Genomic DNA, 19,739 nt, shown 5'->3' on the forward strand with positions numbered 1-19,739 from the left:
GTTCTACACTGTGTAAAATTACAAATCCCTTCATCAGAAAAAAAGACGTGGGTAATTGTGAGTTCAAAGAAATTTAAAGAACCTTAATAATTTTTGTTGGACAGTATTAATCTGATTATATATAATATATTTTTTGGGGGGGAAATACAAAAAATACAAAACTTTGTTGTGTAATGCAATCCTAAAATGTAGGTTTGTGTGTTATTCTTGCATCCATCTGACACACATTCACTCTCACTTTAAATAAAGAAGCACTTTTGTGGTCATTTTTCCTGAAGAATATCTTTCACATTAGAGTAGTCTGATTTAGGATTAACCCTCTGTCGCTGGCCCTACCCTCTGGAACTCCCTCCCAAGTCATATTCATAACTGCACCAACCTCCCATCTTTCGAATCACTTCTGAAAACTCACCTGTTTCACTCAGCTTTTAACATTTAACCATCCACTCATTCACACCTGTTTCCTGCCTTTCTTTTTATTGATGTTCTTTCTTTTTTCTGATTTACTTTTCTTTCTTTTAATCACTGTTTTTGCTATTGTTGTTTTAACTTGTAAAGTGTCTTTGAGTTTCTTAAAAAGTGTTTTTAAATAAACTGGATTATTATTATTTATTTATTTATTTATTTATTTACAAAGTGTATCAGTTCAGACTGGAGCACCCATGAAAGCCTGAATAATTTCAAAAGATATCAAAAATCAAGGGTTTCAAATGTTTCTTCAATTTGGTACCAAGCAGTCGTTTATAGGCAAAGTGTGTGACTGGCTGTTCATCCATCACAGCAAATGTTATGTTTCTCATAGCTGACTGTATTTCCTGTTACGTGAACCTAAATAAACCAGTTTCATCCCATGTGTAAATGTGTTGACGATCTCATACTATTGTAATGTCACAATGACTGCATTAAGTCAATGTGACCGTAGCTCACAGGAAACAAGAGTGTATCGATACACTATACAGGGAGAGGGGGGATTCCCCCCCCCAGCAGGCGACCATGGTTGTTGGTGGCAACACACTGTACATGCTAAAAGATGGGGATGGGCTCGACAGATCGGTTCATCATGTCTTCATTGCACACAATGGTGTGTACAAGCCTGAAGGTATTCTTAATACATCTGCATTTATTATAACACGTACAAGGGCTCCTCATATAATAATATAATAATATAATAATAATATAAAAAGCAATAATAATCATTTAAAAATCTGGGTTTAAAAAATGAAATAACTTGTTAAGAAGACTCAGTGACTAAATATTTATCAGAAAACCACTGATGAGATCTAAAATTAGTCAAACGTAATACTTTAAGGATTTACATAAATTAACATTGATATTTTATTATTATTATTATCATTAGTGAAAGGATTTTTCTTCTTTACATTCCAATACACGTCGTATTTCATTTTTTTTCTGAATTTCAGCCTGACTACAAATAATGTGGGATTTAAGAAATGTGTGCATCAATTATGAATCGGCTCCCAAAGGTTCCTAAGCTGAGGCTGTGTGCATACTTAGACGTGCAGCTTTTGTACAGAATGAAAAAGAATGAAGAGGTTGCTCAGACACAACTGAAAACTGTCGTCCTAGAAAAACCTAAATGGAAAGAGGGGCATAATACAGATTAGTCTAGAAAGCGACTTTCCTTTCTTTCCTAATCTCAGATGGTTTTTCAACCTTAGGTGTGCAGCCGCTTGAAGTCTGGCTGATTTTTCAGTTATTCATTATTCAGGAAAGGATTTGAAAGACAGTAAACCCACCACCAAGCAATCAGGCAGGAAGGCATCCTGTCAGTCTCTCTGAGCTTTCTGCTTGGTGGGTCACTCCATCCCCTTCAGCTATAAGTCAGACCCCAAACAGCACACACATGTGCCATGTTCAAGGGTTAGACATCAGATCTCAATGCATAGCCTTGAGTTCTGTCAGTACAGTTTATGCACATTGCTGCTTAAGGTTGTCAATAGTTTTTTTTTTTTTTTTTTTTTACATAAAAATGAATCACTATTATTTGTGTGAATGTCAGTGGTGATGTATGGAACAGTCTACTAGAGGTTTGATGTTGACCGGAGGCAGCTGATAAGATTAACCCCTTCCATCATGAGGAAAGGGCTTCGGAAAGGAAAAGGTCATGAAGAGGAGAACAAACAGTGTTGGATCTAAAAATAGAACTGAGATCTACACCTATCAACGCCAAAAATACTAGAATCTGTCATAGGTAGCCTGCATTAGGACCTGTTGGAATTATTTGGATATACCTGTAATGTTGTTGGAGGTTGGTCGTTTTCTCAAAAAAAAAAAAAAAAACATAATCAAAAAAAAAAAAAAAAAACTTGACAGATAATCATCTTTCTGCTGGGAGGTACATTTAAATTTTACGGCAGAAATGTTTTAATAAAAGTGAAGAAAATCACATTCCACATGCAGAAACAGGAAGCTATTTAAGTGTTTACCTGCACGACACAGTAACTTCTATTTTAGTGGCTGGGACTCTGGTGTTGAGAGGGTCGAAATCCCCGATTGATGCCATCATCTCGACCCACCGCGCAGATCAACATCCACCAAGTCAGGAACGGGAGACGAGAGGAAAACAGCTGCGATCACTCAGTGGAAGACTGTGATCGCGGTAGATCCATAGTAGGAAGGATGCTCGGAGGCTGTTTGGTTGTGGAGCGGAGCACGGAGAGGCAGCGCGGGGAGGGAGGGAGAGAGAGAGGCGGTGAAAGTTGGAAGAACTTCATTCATCCTCACGGTGCGGTGCGTTCACGGTCAGCGGAAGGGAAGGGGAAGCAGAGCGCAGCCAACCGGACAAACACCTGTCATAGCAATGATCTCCTCCAGCCATTTACCTGTGTGCATGACAAAATTATCCAACCCAATAATATTCCCTTTTCAGGCTGGAACCATGGACTACTTTCTTATTATGGATGTAACGAATAATTAAACAAAGTCCAGAGAAGATAATAGACTTTGTTCTGGTGCTTAACCTGTAAATGGAACACAGACTTATTGTTATCAGCCCTTCAAAACGAGTCAATCTGTTTTTTTTGTTTTTGTTTTTTTGTTTTTTTAATTGAATGTTATGCACAGTACAGTACATTCATGCTTCTCAGTAAAAAAAATAAAATAAAATAATAATAATAATAATAAGTGCATAGAACAGGGGTCTGCAACCTGCGACTCTGGAGCCTCATTTGGCTCTTTGACTCTATTGCAATGACTCCCTATAGCTTTAAAAGGTATATTGCAATAAAGAATTGTTGTTTTCTTACAGAGTGTTATTAATGATTAATGACATTGACACCAAATAAAATCATGATATAACAATTTGTCAACCTAAAAAATAAATCACATTGTGCAATAACTCAACCACCTTCCTACTTCACCTCCTACATCTATAGACCATCCACTTTCCTTGCACCTGTGGTTACCCAACTAAAAGACTATTCTGGAAAAAAATAAATATTTTAATTGGGTGGGGGACAGATTCATTTATTTTTTTGAAGCCCTTCAAATACATTAACTTTATGCCATAGAACATGACACCATAGTCAACACTATAGAAAGAAGAAAAAAAAAAGTTGTATAAAGGAAATAAAAATAAGGTAGATCAGTCTAGATTAAAGAGGTTACAAAGCAGTCAGAATTCTAATCTTTCAATAAATCTTTTATCAAATTGAATGTGTGAATATACTTTATCTTATTGATTAATTATATGGATTCTATGTAATATTTACACTCAATGCTGAATGATGAGTGGGTTAGTTTTCTGGAATTTAGACTTATGGATCTGGAATTTACCAAGTAAAATCATCAGATTAATTGTTTGTTGTAGCTTTTTGTTTTTGTTTTTGTAGAACAAAATTATATAATTTGCTGTCAGATTTACTGTAACTGTCAAACCTAAAAAAATGTTCCATATCCTTTCAGAAACTTTCAATTGGACATTCGTAAAATGCAACAATTTTATTTCATTTTTATTTTACCATGTCATGTTTGGGTCTGTGTATTTCTGCTATATTTTTAAGCTTGACATTATTACTTTCTTTGTGTTTAGGCATTTTGGTCAGTGTTAAAGATGTATATCGTCAATGAAAAAAGACATTTAAAGTCCGTGTACAGCGGTGTTTTGAGTTTTTCACACCACAGAAACGTGTCAGTGACCACTGAGTCAAAAATGAAAACATTTGCTAAGTAAATAAAATTGGGTCTCAAAATCATAAAAAAACAAGCACTTTTTTGACGCTCCGAGACGCTGGGGGCGTGTCAATTAGAGGCGCTGGAACAACGCCCATGCGCGGAAAGGGTGCCGCCTTCGTGTACTAACCCTATGGGAGTCAGTGTTGCCAACTTGGCGACTTTCTCGCTATATCTGGTGACTTTTCAGATCTTCTTGGCGACTGTTTTTGTCAAAAGCTACTAGCTACAAATCTAGCTACTTTTCCCGGTGTTATTTGAGACTTTTTTGATGTTTTTCAGACTCTGACGTGACGTGAAAGCACATATTGCTAGGAATTACTGTCCTCAACGAGCAGTGGGTGCTGCCGTGAGCGCCTCCCCCGTCAGTCTCACAGGAGCGTCACCCAGCACTCCCAGCTGCAGTCAGAGCAGAGGAGATCTTGACCCACACCACTTCGCGTCGAGATCTGCTTTCAGTGTCTTGCGATAACACAAGTTATGAATTGGCGCTACACAAATAAAGATCGATTGATTATTGAAGGTATTTTGAACGTAATGACCTCTTTCAATGGCAAAATAAAAAACAAGAATCAACAAAGGAAAGTTCATTTGTAGTTATAAACATATTTACAGTGTTTTTTTACTCACTTTTCATCTGTCCCACAATGTTATTCTTCTCCCACAGCATCCATTACAATTACATGCAAATAGCCAATTATGCAAACTAGGCGATGAAGTCATTTAGCGATTTCTAGCACCTTTTGAGACTGCCAATAGCTACTTTTCTGTACTGCGTCTATGGGAGAGAGCAGTGTGAAAGCAGTTCCAGCATCAATAGTGCTTCCAAAAGTGCTCGGCTGAAAGGTTTGCTCTGCCCGAGTCCGAATATGTGCATCCCTCCCGGATAGAGTCAAAACTGTGCCCGCTAGAAGCGAAAAACAAAATTGCGATGTAAAAATCGGGATTATGCTAATGATGGCTCCGTTAAATAACGCGGCTATGATTTCTGACTTGCCCGTTAAATCCTGAACTCAGAAATTTGAAACACAGTTTGTGAAGCCTAGCTCCACAATTAAATCCTAAATGGTTGAATGGCTTTGTACATGTTTTAAGGAATAAATTTATGACCTATTTAAAGGTGCAATAGGTAACTTATAAAAGTGACCTTTTGTCATATTTGCTAAAACTGTCACTATGTAAAGACAGCATTACATGAAACTAGTAAACTGTAAAAAAAAAAAAAAAAAACAGACTCATTAAGTCCTGCCTACTGCTCCTAATGCAAATTGCCAAAATCAATCACGACCAAACAAAAAAGAAACAATCAGACCCACTTTCGCCTCAGCTAGCGTGAGCATCAACAGCTTACACGGCAAAGGTGCTTTCACACCAAACGCAACTGTAGCGACTGCAGTGACTGCAGTTACTTCAAACGCCCCTGATGAGTCGCTTGAACATAGTGGTACTTTTTGGTCACTCCATCACTTCATCGCTCCAGTGACGCGATGACCAGGGAACAGTGTGTGTGTGGGTGTGTGTAGAGCCGGTAACAGGGGAGAGAGAGGGTTGATCACTTCTTCTCCGGCCGTATGTTTACAGCACTTATCATAGACAGCTCCGCTTTTACGGTTTAATTTATCAACTTACAGAGTTATTAAAGGATGAATTCACTCAGAATGTAGGCTTTTTCAAGAGGTTAACCGCTTTAATTTTGCCCCGGTAAGTTGAGGAAGTGTGGTACAGCCCTCCGCTGCAGTCGTCTCACTGTAGCGGGAGTGAGAAGTTGCTGCCTCAGCTCTACAGACAGTGAAGGATGGGGGAGTTGTCGCTTAAAGTGGCTTGAAAAGTTCACACTTTTCAACTTTGAGCGACTAGGTCACGCTTGACCTTGTCGCTCAAATCACGCAAGTCACGTCACTTGAGGGGCGATAACTTGAGGTCGCATCATTTACATTAATTTTAATGTAATAGTCGCTTGAGTCACTTCAGTCGTGTTAGATGTGAACGCACCTTTATCAGTTTTGTTGTGTGGTTTACTGGCCATTTTGCAATATTGACGCCAGCCTCCTCTGGGGGAAGAACTTTGGAGGCAGGGCAGGAGAGCATTGGAGAGGGAGGGGGAGGGATCTAAAAGTTGTACTTGTTCAAACGTAATGCTAAGTCCTCTCTCTCCTCCAAGTTACTGACTGCACCTTTAATGTGTTTAGAAGAAAATGGCTGAATTTGCTTTACACCGACTGTTGAAAATTAAAAAGTCCTTCTTGAAATATATTATTTAGATTTTTGCTACATACTGCCATGTTATCTCTAAAGACCAGTTGCATGTTAGCTGCTTGTCACTATGACTCAACACCCACACACCCACATTTTGTTGATATCACATAAAGGCTCAGAAATCGCAGTTGCAGAAGTTGGCCTGTGATGTGACTGATAACTGGCCCGAACGTCTTGCACCAACCAAACTATTGTACAGGGCATGCCAAGCCCAAGAAGATAAAATGTCTACTCCCAAGTCTCTGGACACACTCTCTGTGCACTGTTTGATTTAACGGGTTTGTTGAAAACGAAGTTTTTTTTAAAGAAAGACTGTGACATAATCACTACTAATACCAGTAATTGTACAGCAGCAGCAGATTTCAACCAGTAATTTAGCTTTCAAAAATGACATAGAGACAATGGCTCTTCATGCAACATGTGGATGTTTGCAATTTATTACCGTGAGGTAAAAAGCCTGTGCACTACTACAGTGAGAAGAGCACAGTGCACAGCTTTTAGAAAGGCTGATTATGAATGTGTTCGATAAAGTCCCTATTTTTTTTTTAAATAGAAATGCTCCTGAGCTATCATGGTGCTTTATGAACGTATGCAAGAGGCTGTGAACATCCATTCATAAATAGAACTGAAGAAGATGCAGTGATCACAATAATGACTTGATTATTTGGTCAAGAAGAGTTTGAATAACTCACTCGACAAATCCTTCATTTGTTCCAGTTAACGTACCTGGATAGAAATGACTTAACAGTTCAAGTCAGTTCAATCAGACTAATATTAATACATTCAAAGGTATTGTCAAAATTCTTAAAGTTGTTAATTACAATGTGCTGTTCGAAATCCATGGGAGAAAAATCATATTTCAGATATAAAACAAACATTATTTATTCTACAATATTCCAAAACAAGTGCATACTTGAGGTTTGGTTTGAACCAACAAATTAAATACTTAAAGAAAAAGCATTATACATTTACTTGTGTCCAAGTGTTTTTTTTTAATCAATATGGAAGATTAGTGACGTCCGCAATGGCTCTCCCTTAACCTGATGGCAGATCCAATGCAACTTTGAGGCTTTACTGTCAGCTTGTGACAGAGAAAAGTTGTGAAAACGTTGCCTTCCTGAGGAGTGGTTATTTATGTGGCTATTGAACAAAATGACTTAACTAAACTTTTAGTATTATACTGTGCATGATTTTATAAGAAATTGTTAATCACAGGTACCACAGGTTTAATTACAAATGTAGAGATGTACATAAACTCTCCTTCACTTTGTATTCACTCATCTGCTGCTTAGTTTTTGTGGGAAAACACCAGGTTGCGATTAAGTGTTGATAATATGTGACACGCCTTCTTATCACAGCTTCACCTTGAAAAAAAAAAATAAACAGTATATATATATATGTATATATATATATATATATATATATATATATATATACTGTTTATTTTTTTTTATTTTATGTAATACATGTAATGCATTACTGTAACCTGACTACTTTTCCCAATGAACAAGTAAAGTAACGGATTATAATTGAAAAAATAAAAATATTACAGTTATTTTCCCGCAAGCAGGCTGTGTTTCTGCTTTACTAAATGAAACAGTCTCACTACTGTTTGTTGGGCATCTCACATTTTATAACGCATTATAATGCTGCGTTCACACTGAATGCGTCACAAAATGTTTGAACAACCAGATTACAAAGTCAAGGATAGATGCGTCCCAGATGTAAAATCACTCCTGTGCGACGGTGCGGTCCGATCTGTGGGTCAAGAGCGTTGACCGTGCGAGCGAGCTCCCGATTTTTTGTCACATTCACAAGAGTTGAAAATACTGAACTCCTGTGGCTGTTTTGCATGACGAAAGCCAATCAGAGTCTTTGTTGACGATGACATCAGGCCTTCAACACGTACACCGGTCTGTTCACCCATTCAACCATGGAGTAGAAGCTGTGTGTGACCACCTGGAGCTGTATGACACGGCCTTTATAACCGGGACCGGACTATAAAGGATTTGGCGTGGAGGAGAATCAGCGAGGAGGTGGTTGTAGCAGGTAAAAGTTCTCTCTGTAGTTTTCATCTTTGAAAGTCGGCACTGAGCTAGGATAGCATTAGCCGCTAATCACACCGGCTTTTTTCACTGGTGGTTTATGTTTATAAGAGGAGAAAAAGGAGCGCAGCAGGCAGTGAAACTCACCAATTTGGGTGGTGCTTCACTTCAAACGCGCATATGAAGCGAATGGGGACATTTGCGGAGCGTTTCGTGCGGCAGATACGTCCGGTGCCGCAGAAGACGCATTCGGTGTGATCGCAGCATTATCCAGTCAGCCACCATAGTCTCAAGCCAATGATGTAAGCGGCGCAACATCATTGGTAAACAACACACACAGAAATGGAGCGCGAGAGAGAGAATTTCCAATCAGCTTTGAATTCTTGGAACAACCAACATTACTTTGAGTTTGACTACGTAAAAATCAGCTGTGAACTCTGAATGGGACGAAAACTTGTATCTCCATTGAAGAATTCCAACTCAAGTCTGAGCAAGCGCCCAGTAAGTCGACACAGGAAAGTAAAAGTCATTGAGAAAGCACCAGATCCCGCTGCTAGTACAACATCCACTTCCACCGAGCCTAACTCTGAGAGCCTATATCCTGCTAAACAGGTGAAAATAGATTTAAGAGTGACAGGAGTTAGTGCTGCTGAAATGTCAAAGCTCGTCGCTGGCTATATTGTCAAGGATGTGTTGCCAATGTCACCATAAACTCTGAATCATTCCGACGCATCGTAGAAATAATATCGGACAAAAATGGCGTCAAGCTGCCACAGAGAAAGTCAGAAATATAAGTTAATAAAAGAAATAGTTGTTTTTATTTCATCAAAAATAGTTGGAATGTGCAGGAAACAAGTTTAAATCATTAAATGTTCAGCCAGAAACAGTTGCATTTTATTTCATTTTTGCTTGATGCAATGTGCATAGTGTTAAAAAATGTAATAAAACAAGATTTAAAAAAGTTTAATTTGATTCAAATTTTAATGTGGAACATGCCAAAAGAAAAGAATTAGGCTGAAAGGTCTACTTGAAAAGTAACTTCATTACATTCAGTAAAGTAATTCAAGTATGAAGTTACTTTTGAAAATAAGTAATCAGTAAGGGGTTTATTTTCCCATCTGGACTTAAGAGCTTTTTTGCGCGCCCACAGTAATGCGTATTCTCTGGTCCAGGGTATGGCGTCAATTTAGTGCCAAAAACCCACGCGCATAAAAACTGTAATCGTGCACAGTTAGATCATTTTCTGCGTGCGCGGTGCCTTTATGCGCGTTCGCGGCCAATGTATGAAGCTAGTTTATTTTTATTTATCTTATTTTTTATTTTTAACTGTTAGCTAAACTGACTTCTGGTCTACGACTAGTTTTCCTTAATCTGAGTTGATTGCAGAAACGTAAATCCATTTTTTTAAAGTAATATTAAAACCCTATTTATGTATTCTATTGATAGTCTGTCATTCATTATAATTCTACTAAAGTGACTGTACTTGCAACTATAACATCAATAATTAGGCCCATATGATAATCCTGTGGTCCTGATATGAAATATGCATAGATAAGTGGGTTCAGGTGGACACTGGTGTAAAGGAGCACAACAGCAGATGAAGCAGAGATAATAAATAGTTCCACATTGCAGCATACATATGCAAATGTTAAATAAAAATAGTTTTTGAACATCACGTAGTTAATGAAGTGTGAAGATCAATGTCACATACAACCAGCCGACAGATGTCAGTCAATGATGGAAATAGTTTTTTTTTTTTTTTTTTTTTTGTCTGTTTAAAAAAAACAAAAAAAAAAACAATAGCTTCATACATTGGTCCCAGCATAAAATCAAATGAAATCTGAGAAATAACAGCCGCGGACTTTATACTGTGATGACCCGCCCTCCTCTACCTCTGATTGGCTCTGATCGTTTTTCAAGTGACCAATCAGACAGGAGGTGCCGTCTATGCAATGCCCGCCCCCAAAGTGCCAAAACTCAATATCACCGCGCGCAGAGAGATCACCGCGAGCGCACAGACCGAGACGGCAAGCGCGCAGAAAGGCACCGCACGTGCATAAAGGCATCACGCGCGCGCAGAAAGTGATCTAACTGTGCGCGATTACAGTTTTTATGCGCTTGGGTTTTTGCCACTAAATTAATGCCATAAAAGCGCGTTTCTGTGAATGAAATCGGGCTGAAGGAAAGGAGGCGGTGATGTCATTTTTTTGGGGCTGTCTAGAAATCACTGAACATGGTGTTTTCCCAACGCTTGTAAATGTCATTGAAATCTGTGAAAATGATGAAGTTCATTTTAATTTGAAACACCTTCATTGATAAACAACATAACAGGTTGATTTGATCAGATTATTGCAGTGTGACATTCTGTCTGAGTCACAGTTAAAATCTCTCTCCTTCATCTTCATCATCATCATCATCATTGTAAAGCATGACTAAGTTAGATGTGCTGGAGATATGAGGAAATAACGTGCCCTCAGAGCGTCCTGCTTTAATACAGAGGGATGTTTGCAGTCAAACAGAACTATTGGCTTCCATAATATGCAGTTTTAAATATAAATAGTTTCAAGCGACCTGAGCTGAGCCTCATTAAAATATGTGTGGGAACAGTTTGTGGTCCATCCTCATCTGCATATGACAGCTTATTTCACTCTGTAGTGGATCAAACTGTGATTTTGCGTTGGACAAAGTATGAAAATAGTTGAATCACTGTGACCAACATGGACAGAAGTCTGCGTCTGTCAGATTTTTAATTAATTGTGTCGTGACGCACAAGTCTGTGTGGCTTCAAATGTAACTAAGTCCATATTTCTAGTGCAATATAATGTTTCACCTTATCGGGGCGCTGCACTTATTCCAGGGTTAGAAGCGCGTAAGAGGAAAAGGATTTACGCACACCGGAGAATGTGCGTAAAGCCAGATTTGAATGGGAACGCCCACATTTCAGGGCTGCTCCACCCACAGTGCGTAACTGGGATGAAGGTGCGCAACGACTGACTTAACTACAGGGGGAGAAAAGCACGCAGCCAAAAACAGCGCAGCTGCGCGGCTTTTTGGATTCACGCACATGGGAGAATAGAGCCTTAAATTAACTGGATTATTTCCTTGGAGGAGTAACCTCTAATCACTAGCTAATTACTATTTCCAAGTAACATGACCGTGCTCATCAGTGCTCATCGCGTGCCTCTGTTCCCTTAAAGAGTAACTAAACTCCTGCTTTCTGCTGACCTGGCACTCGGAGGGAATTTTAAAAAATGTCTTGATTATGGGCTTTACTGCTGTAACAGTAAGACACGCCCAGTCAGATAGCTGGTCAGAGCTGCGTGAAGAGACAGACGGTAATACACACACACACACACACACACACACACATACACACAACTCTGACATTTTACAATTAAATACGCAAAATTAAACTACTTTCACTAAAATGTGAAGAGTGGGACTAGGATTCATAAACTGCACTACTTAATACCCAAATACATATGTAATCAGCAGAAAAAAGTGGGTTTGGGGTTTAGTTACTCTTTAAATATCTAATATATTCCTTAGCAGACCTTTGAACCATGGAGACAAATGAGGCATCTGAAGGATGCTGATGCAGAGGTTGCTGTATTTCTGTGAGACAGTTAATTATTTGTGTTGTTTCAGGGAGATTTGTTATTTTTTATATATATATCAGATGTACACTCAAGGTTGGGGGGGGTGGGGCGAATGGCTTTAGACGGAGCACTGACAGGCGAGGGAGGAGGTCTTGTTATCTCAAATCTTGCTAGGCTTCCAACACTGTGGATTGCAACTTTATAAACCAAGTTTATTTTGGAATTCAGAGTATTAGTAATAAAAAACATCCTTGTCAGAGAGTTGTTGTAGCCTTAAAGGAATGTGTGCTCCACCTCATTCCTTTCACTGCTGATCCTGACATTAAAGCTTTCCTCTCTGTGTAATAGCAACACAAAACATGACAAAGTGTGCATATCTATTGCAGCAAGTAATCAGACAGTCAGGCATGCACACCCACGGCCATTTACTCTAACAGTAGGCACAAGCAGTCGTCTTCTAATGAGACCTCTAAATCAGGAAGATGCTTCTTAGTAATTTTCCATTACCACTTCTCCTGAAAGCAGTACAATGCTCTCCTTACAGCCACCCACTGTGACCTCATCATCTCGTCCTCGGCACACTCAAAGATCTATGTTGTATTTTTGGAAAACAAAGAAGTCACAAAGGTGTCTGAGGAACCTACGAAGAGAAGCGGTGACTGTTTTTGCAAAAACACAAAGGAAACATACAAAGCAAATGTGAACATTTAGCATAACACCCTAAGTGACAGGAGCACATCAACATGAAAGGATGGAAACATGAAAGTGAAAGTTAGAGGCTGCCGCTGGTGAAAGTGGCAGGTTGAATCCTCATTATGTTGAAACTAGACTCATCTTTGGGATCTGTTCACGGGTAATGGATGTTGAGCGTGGCTGTAACAATCCTGCTGTGGTCTTTTCACACACCTAATGACAAATATAGTTTATTCCCAGCCCTGCATGTACTCTTTTGCTCTGTGTGTGCACAAGTCTTTCAGACCCTTCAATTTTGCAGTTGATCAGGTAGAATTTGAAAATGTCCATGAACTGTGACAAAGACGCTGAGAGAAATGGGCTGCAAAGACTGGCTGATGGAAGGGAATGAAGAGTGGGGCAAGAAGGAATGATGAGAAAGTCTAAGTTATTTACCCAATTTCCGACACTGCTGTCTCTGGGTGATCTATAACAGGATGTATAATCGCATGGGACTCGGTGTGTCTGTGCATGTGTGTGTGTGTGTGTGTGCAGTGCCTGCTAATTATCCAAGGAGAAATCCTGTTTGGTTTCCGTCTCACTGTGCAGAGCAAAGAGGAATCTTAAAGGGTACCTGGAGTGAAATTTAACGGCAAGCTCTATCAAAATATCCTATACAATACTAAAGGTCTACTCAGGTAACTTTCTTTAAAGGTATTCACAGAGCAATCAGAAGCACAAAAATAAAACTGGTCACACAGGGTCGCCACTGTTTTGCTCACTTCAGACACTTGTATTGACATCACAACATTGCATTAGCAGGTGCCTGGTGGGCAATGATTACTTCTCTAGCGCTTAGGTACATAATTTGTCATAAGGAGGACAATAATGAAAAATAATTAAATGGAAACCAGAATATAAAACAACTAGCAGTCAAGAGCCTCCATGCATTGCCACAAATTACACATTGGCCGACTGCCCATAATTACAAATTATTGTTTATCATTACTATTATTACTAATTAGGGGCTCGTGGCATCGCATCGAGCCACTCACTACACTCCATTACATGGAGTGCTCTTCCGTTATTATCTTACGTTACTAAAACTCTTCCGTTCGCGTCTTATAATTAGGGGCTCGGATTTCCACTATTCAAACTTTGACATGTTCAGCTGTTTGTTCACTTTCAGGTCATACTGGGATTTTTAAACACACTACTGTGTGAACTGGACTTCTAACTGGTTACACTGCTTTTTCCCTTCATACTGGGGTTTGTACACATACTACTGTATAAACTGGACTTCTAACTGGTGGTACTGGTTTTTCAAGGTTTACTGGTTTTACTGTTTACTGGGCTAATGTTACTGGTAGTGTAATGCTAATGCTAGGGTAATGGTAATACAAGGCTATTGCTAATGCTAGGCTAATGCTAATGCTAAGTTTATGCTAATACTAGGATAATGCTAAAGCTAGCACAATACTAATGCTAGCGCAATGCTAATGCTAGCACAATGCTGACACAATGCCAATGTTAGTGCAATGCTAATGCCAGCGCAATGCTAATGCTAGCACAATGTTAATGCTAGCGCAATGATAACGCTAGCGCAATGCTAATGCTAACGCAATGCTAGCGCAATGCTAATGCTAGCACAATGCTAATGCTAGCACAATGCTAATGTTAGCGCAATGCTAATGTTAACGCAATGCAAATGCTAGCGTAATGCTAATGTTAATGTTAGCGCAATGCTAGTGCTAGCGCAATGCTAATGCTAGCACAATGCTAATGCTAGCGCAATGCTAATGTTCAAGCGATGTTAACGCAATGCTAATGCTAGCACAATGCTAATGTTAGCGCAATGCTAGCACAATGCTAATGCTAGCGCAATGCTAATGCTAATGCTAGCGTAATGCTAACATTAGCGCAATGCCAATGTTAGCGCAATGCTAACGCTAGCGCAATGCTAATGCTAACATAATGCTAGTGCTAGTGCAATGCTAATGCTAGCGCAATGCTAATGCTAGCGCAATGCTAACCTTGGGGTCACGACCCCAAGGTTGAAAAAGACAGCATTCAATTATTGTGTTTTTTCAGTGTGCAGCGAGGGTACATGGCATCAGGTTAAATGTCTGAAGGGGTACGGGACTGTGAAAAGTTTGGTAACCACTGCTCAAGCGTATTTTCGCCAAATCCCTTAATTGTCCTCCCAGATTCATCCCCAGAGGGGTATTTCATCAAACCCAATTCAGGGTTAAATCCAGGTTTAACCTGAGAGTCCGGCTCCGTTAAGCCGGGTTCTAACTGGAATGGCGGTTTCATCAACGAGAAAACACTTTAGTTGCCATAGTAACACAGTCCGTGGTGAAAACCTGCTTCCCACCAGGTTTAAGCAGCAGGTTTGCCTTAAGCTGCAGACGCACTCTGATGGAACCACGTCATCGTTTTGAAAGAAGTTATTTAGTGATGCTTTAAAACACTCAACAAAGATCTACAAAATGAAAAAGAAGTCAATTTTCTTTTACGCTTTGACATGGTATTTTAAAAGGAAATTCAACAGAATATCATGGTAAATGTTTAAATATAATTATAAATGTAAAATATGAAATCGATACAAGTGACAATAGAATCATTGTCTTATTCAGAGGGCGGAGTTTGAGAGGGCAGCAAAAAAATGTTTTTTAAATATATAGAACCTCTCGAGTTTCGCTTAACAAATAAGGAATGACAACAAATGTAGCAATTTAACTGTTTTTATTATTATTATTATTATTTATTTCTGTAACATAAGTTTTGAAAGCTGTATTATAGACCTCCAAAAATAAATCCAAAATGCAGCTTGAAATGTTCAGCCCCCACTGTACCATAAAGAATGAGTGAGTAAAGTTGCTCAAATTAAGCAGTGTTATTATTTATTATGTTCTCCATGATATATCATACAACACTCGATACATGTGCTTTAATATGGGAGATACACATTAACATGGAGGGAGAGACTTGCTGTCAGTTGTAAATCACTATGTTAAACAACAGGTAGGAGAGAATAAAAGGATCTATATGGATTAAAAGCATTTAAAAGTCCAACAACGTAGATTATGGCAATTAAAAACTCAGCGAATGGTCTTATTACTTGTTTAATGTGTACCATATTTTTTAATGAGATGATCACAGTCTCCACATGTTTAAACTATCAGTAATAATTTGTCTATATAAGGATACGTGCGTATCCATCGCCTCTGTTTAGCACACAGTATAAATGTGTCCATTCATTGAGGATCCAGAGATTAATAAGGAGAAAGCTGTGAATATACATAGAGGGAGAAGCTGTTCAGGGACAGTCACAGAGCAGAGTAAAGGCTTTCCAATGCCAAAAATACACTTTCGCTTTCACGCTTCTCACCTGCACCGGGAGCGTCTTCAGTGTTGAACGTGTCATCCAGCGGCGCACACAGCACTGCTGCTCCCTCTATTCATTTGAATTTAATGTTTAGTGCTTAGCTAAACAAACTATTCATCAAACACTCACAAGTCTCATAAATTACACATTACTTAATTGTGAGTTACAGCATCGTCTTTTATTAAACACTGACAGGTATTAAAAATAACTCACATGATCAGTGTGTGATCACATGCTTCAGTTGTTTTCTGTGATACATTGACTAAATAACACCATCTTTAAATCTTTACTATTAAAATGTTCAAACCGCAGACACTTCTTAAACGTGTCCGTCCTTTATTCTCACTGCTCAGTAATAGGTGATGTCATGTCCTGTTAGTCTCCGCAGTGGTTTCTGTTGGCTGTTTAATCAGAGTAAAAGCTGCAGCGCATGCGCCATCATGTGTCGGATCACTAAATCTGTGATCGATCTTGTGGGTCTGATGAAGACGAGCACTTAAGCTCAACATTGTCAGCTGGCTTGGCTCAGCTGGGGAGCTCCAAGCTGAGAAGAGTTTGATGGAATGGGAAAAGCCAGCATGGTCATGGACGGCTTGGGTAAACTAGGTATAAACCGTAGGCCTGGCTCTCTTAAGAACACCCCCTGGTAAGTCTTCTCTCTCTCCTACACGTGTCATGCAGATCGATCTACGTCACATCTCATAAGTATAACTCTTCAGCAGTTTTAGCTATTACCACTTCCTTCTGTTCATGGCCACTATCATTATACTAAAGCAGGGTGCAGTGTAACCCACTTCAATTTCTCCACACTTGTTTCCAGACTGGCTTAACTGATTACACAACACAATACGCACAATATGCACAACTGTAACATCACATTTCAACCTCACCTTAAAACAGTCCTTCTTTTGAATGATGCCTTTACGGATCAGGCCTAGGTAAACTATCCGACAGTCTTTGGGAATATTGCAGTGAAAAATCTCGTTAAGAGTCTGAATAACTTTGTCCCAGAAAGTTTGTATCTTTGTGCAGAGCCAGAAAATATGAGTGGTTAGCATTCAGAGTTGTACATTGCCTCCAACAGGTTTGAGGTGAACTTAAAAGTGTGTTTTTAATCTGTGGAGTAACGAAAAAATGCATCAAATTCTTCCACCCAAATTCTATCCACCTTCTGGAGCTTGTAGATGTTTGTTGTGTTTTACACATAGAATACCAATCACTCTCTGACACAGTTATATCGAGTTCAAATTCCCACTTGGCTTTTACAGAGAGTGAATTGCAACCATTCTGTTTCTGTAAACTGTCGTAAAATTTTGACACAACTCTTGAGGGGGTATTTTTATATGCACCAATCATAATCGTGATCACTTCACGCACATCTGATGAGATACCCTGTTTAATTTCTGTTAAAAAATTGCTTGATTTGTAGGTATCTAAATAGATCTCCATTAGCGACTTTAAATCCTTCTTTAAGTTTTCAAAGGTTATGTTATTTCCTTTTCTTTCCACCTGCTGAAGGTATTATCCATTAAACCAGGTTTGAATCTAGGAGTCTGTGAGGGCCAAATTAAAAGTTCAGATAATACTTCTTAACAACTCCATACCAAAATTTAAACGTGTCCTCCAAAATGCTACTCACTTCATTTATTCCTCTAGTTTCTTTTCCTCCTAATCTTATCTGGGGTTGAAATGGTAATAATTTTAACTTGATTTGTTTCTATTTTGCTTGGAACTTTGGGGAGCACCAATAGACAATATATCTCATTTGTGCAGCAAGATAATCTAAAAAATTTGGGAATGCTAAACCACCCCGCTCCTTGTCAATTTGGAGAGTCTTTTTTTACCGTTGGTCTTGCACCGGCCCATATGAACCGGGATATCTGTTTATCCCAGAAAATTGAGTTTCTGGGCCCCTGACTGGTAGTGATGAGAAGAGGTATAAGTATTTAGGTAGTACCTTCAATTTCACAATTTCCATTCTTGAAGTAAATTAGTGCTGACCATTAGTGCTGACCATTTCATCATATCTTTCTGTACATTATTGTTTATGATGTTATAATTCACTTCATATAGTTTACTCAAGTCTTGTGTGAGAACCACTCCCAGATATAGTATAGATTGTGCTTCCCACTTAATTTTTTTTTTTAAATGTCTATTCTTTACTGACTTTATAATTAATAGGAAGGATTTGTGTCTTGTAAACGTTCACTTAATAACCGGACATATTGCCGTAGTCATCTAAAATTGACATCAGTAGTTGGAAAGCTGTGTCTGGATTTTGGAGGAAAGTAACAATATGATCTGCAAAAAGTCCTATGACGTGTTAATTGTTGGCCATAACAATACCTCTCAATTCTTCATTTTTTCTAATAGCTTGTGCTAGTGGCTCTATAAACAAAGCAAAAAGGGAAGGGCTGAGGCAGCAACCCTGACGTGTGCCTCTGGAGAGATTAAACTTTGTAGATAAATGGTTGTTGATTTTTATCCGAGCTATGGGGTCTTTTTATAATGATTGAATAAACTTGAAGAATTTATTGTTGACGCCAAACCTCTCCAATACTCTATACAGAAAGGGCCAACTCACTCTGTCAAAGGCCTTCTCCGTATCAAGGCTTACGAGGGCCGCCGACAGGTGTTGTTTATTTGTTTGGTCAATAATATGAAGGGTCTTTATTTATTAAGTCTAATAAGATAGATTCCAGTCGTCTTGAAATTATAGATGTGAATAATTTGTAGTCTACATTTAGTATAGAAATAGGACAATAGGATCTACAGCATTATTTTTGCCTTCTTTTGGGATGACGGATGCCACAGCCTCTTTCCAAGATGGTGGTGTTACAGCTTTGTTAAGCGACCAGTTAAAGGAATCGAGCATAACAGAAGCATTGTCCTCTCTAAAGATTCTATACCATTCATTAGGCATTTATTCATTTTCAATTTTCCTATTGCAAAATCCAATTCATTCTTTGTTATATGTGCTGCTAAAATGCTGTTTTGTGTTGATCCTATAGATGGAAGATCTAGTGGTAATAATTACTCTTTAATTCTTTCATCCTCAACCGTTTCGGGTTGTGAGTGTAATGATTCATAATAGTCTGTAAATGTTTCATGAATTTCATCAGGATTTTGGGTTAATCTGTTGAATAGAGAGCTTCTAATACTGTGTATTGCATGTTTATTTTGATGAGACCTCAAGCGTTAATATTTTATTGCTTTCGGTCCTGACTCGTAAAATGTTTGTTTAGCAAATCTCAGTTTCTTTTCTAATTCATCTTTTAAGTTGTTATCCATTTGCTCTCTCAGCTCCCCTAACTGTCCAAGCAATCCTTTATCCATGTGCTTTTGGTAGCATTAATCTAGATTTCTTATTTTTTCCCACAATTTCTCATAATTCGCCCTCTTCTCGCAATTTAAATACGCTGTTCTGGATATAAGTTTGCCTCTCGTTATCGCTTTGAGAGTGTCCCACAATATTGTCGGTTTTACTTGGCCATCATCATTGTCCTTTATACAGTCATGAATTTCTCTCTTAACCTCCTTTAGCACAGATTCGTCTTTTACAAAAACAATGTTAAGTTTTTATAA

The 19,739-nt window shown here is 38.7% G+C and overlaps 1 protein-coding gene across 1 annotated transcript in view; it reads right to left on the minus strand.

Moving 5' to 3' along the window:
* cpne9 (copine family member IX) overlaps positions 1-2,527 on the minus strand; it is a 142,492-nt gene extending 139,965 nt beyond the window's left edge. The window contains exon 1 of the mRNA XM_028453402.1: positions 2,448-2,527. Within this exon, the coding sequence (XP_028309203.1) occupies positions 2,448-2,527 (80 nt within the window). The remainder of the gene's footprint in view (positions 1-2,447) is intronic.
* Between the last annotated feature and the right edge of the window lie 17,212 nt (positions 2,528-19,739).

This window comes from Gouania willdenowi, chromosome 7 (assembly GCF_900634775.1).
Source record: "Gouania willdenowi chromosome 7, fGouWil2.1, whole genome shotgun sequence".
Taxonomy (NCBI): domain Eukaryota; kingdom Metazoa; phylum Chordata; class Actinopteri; order Blenniiformes; family Gobiesocidae; genus Gouania; species Gouania willdenowi.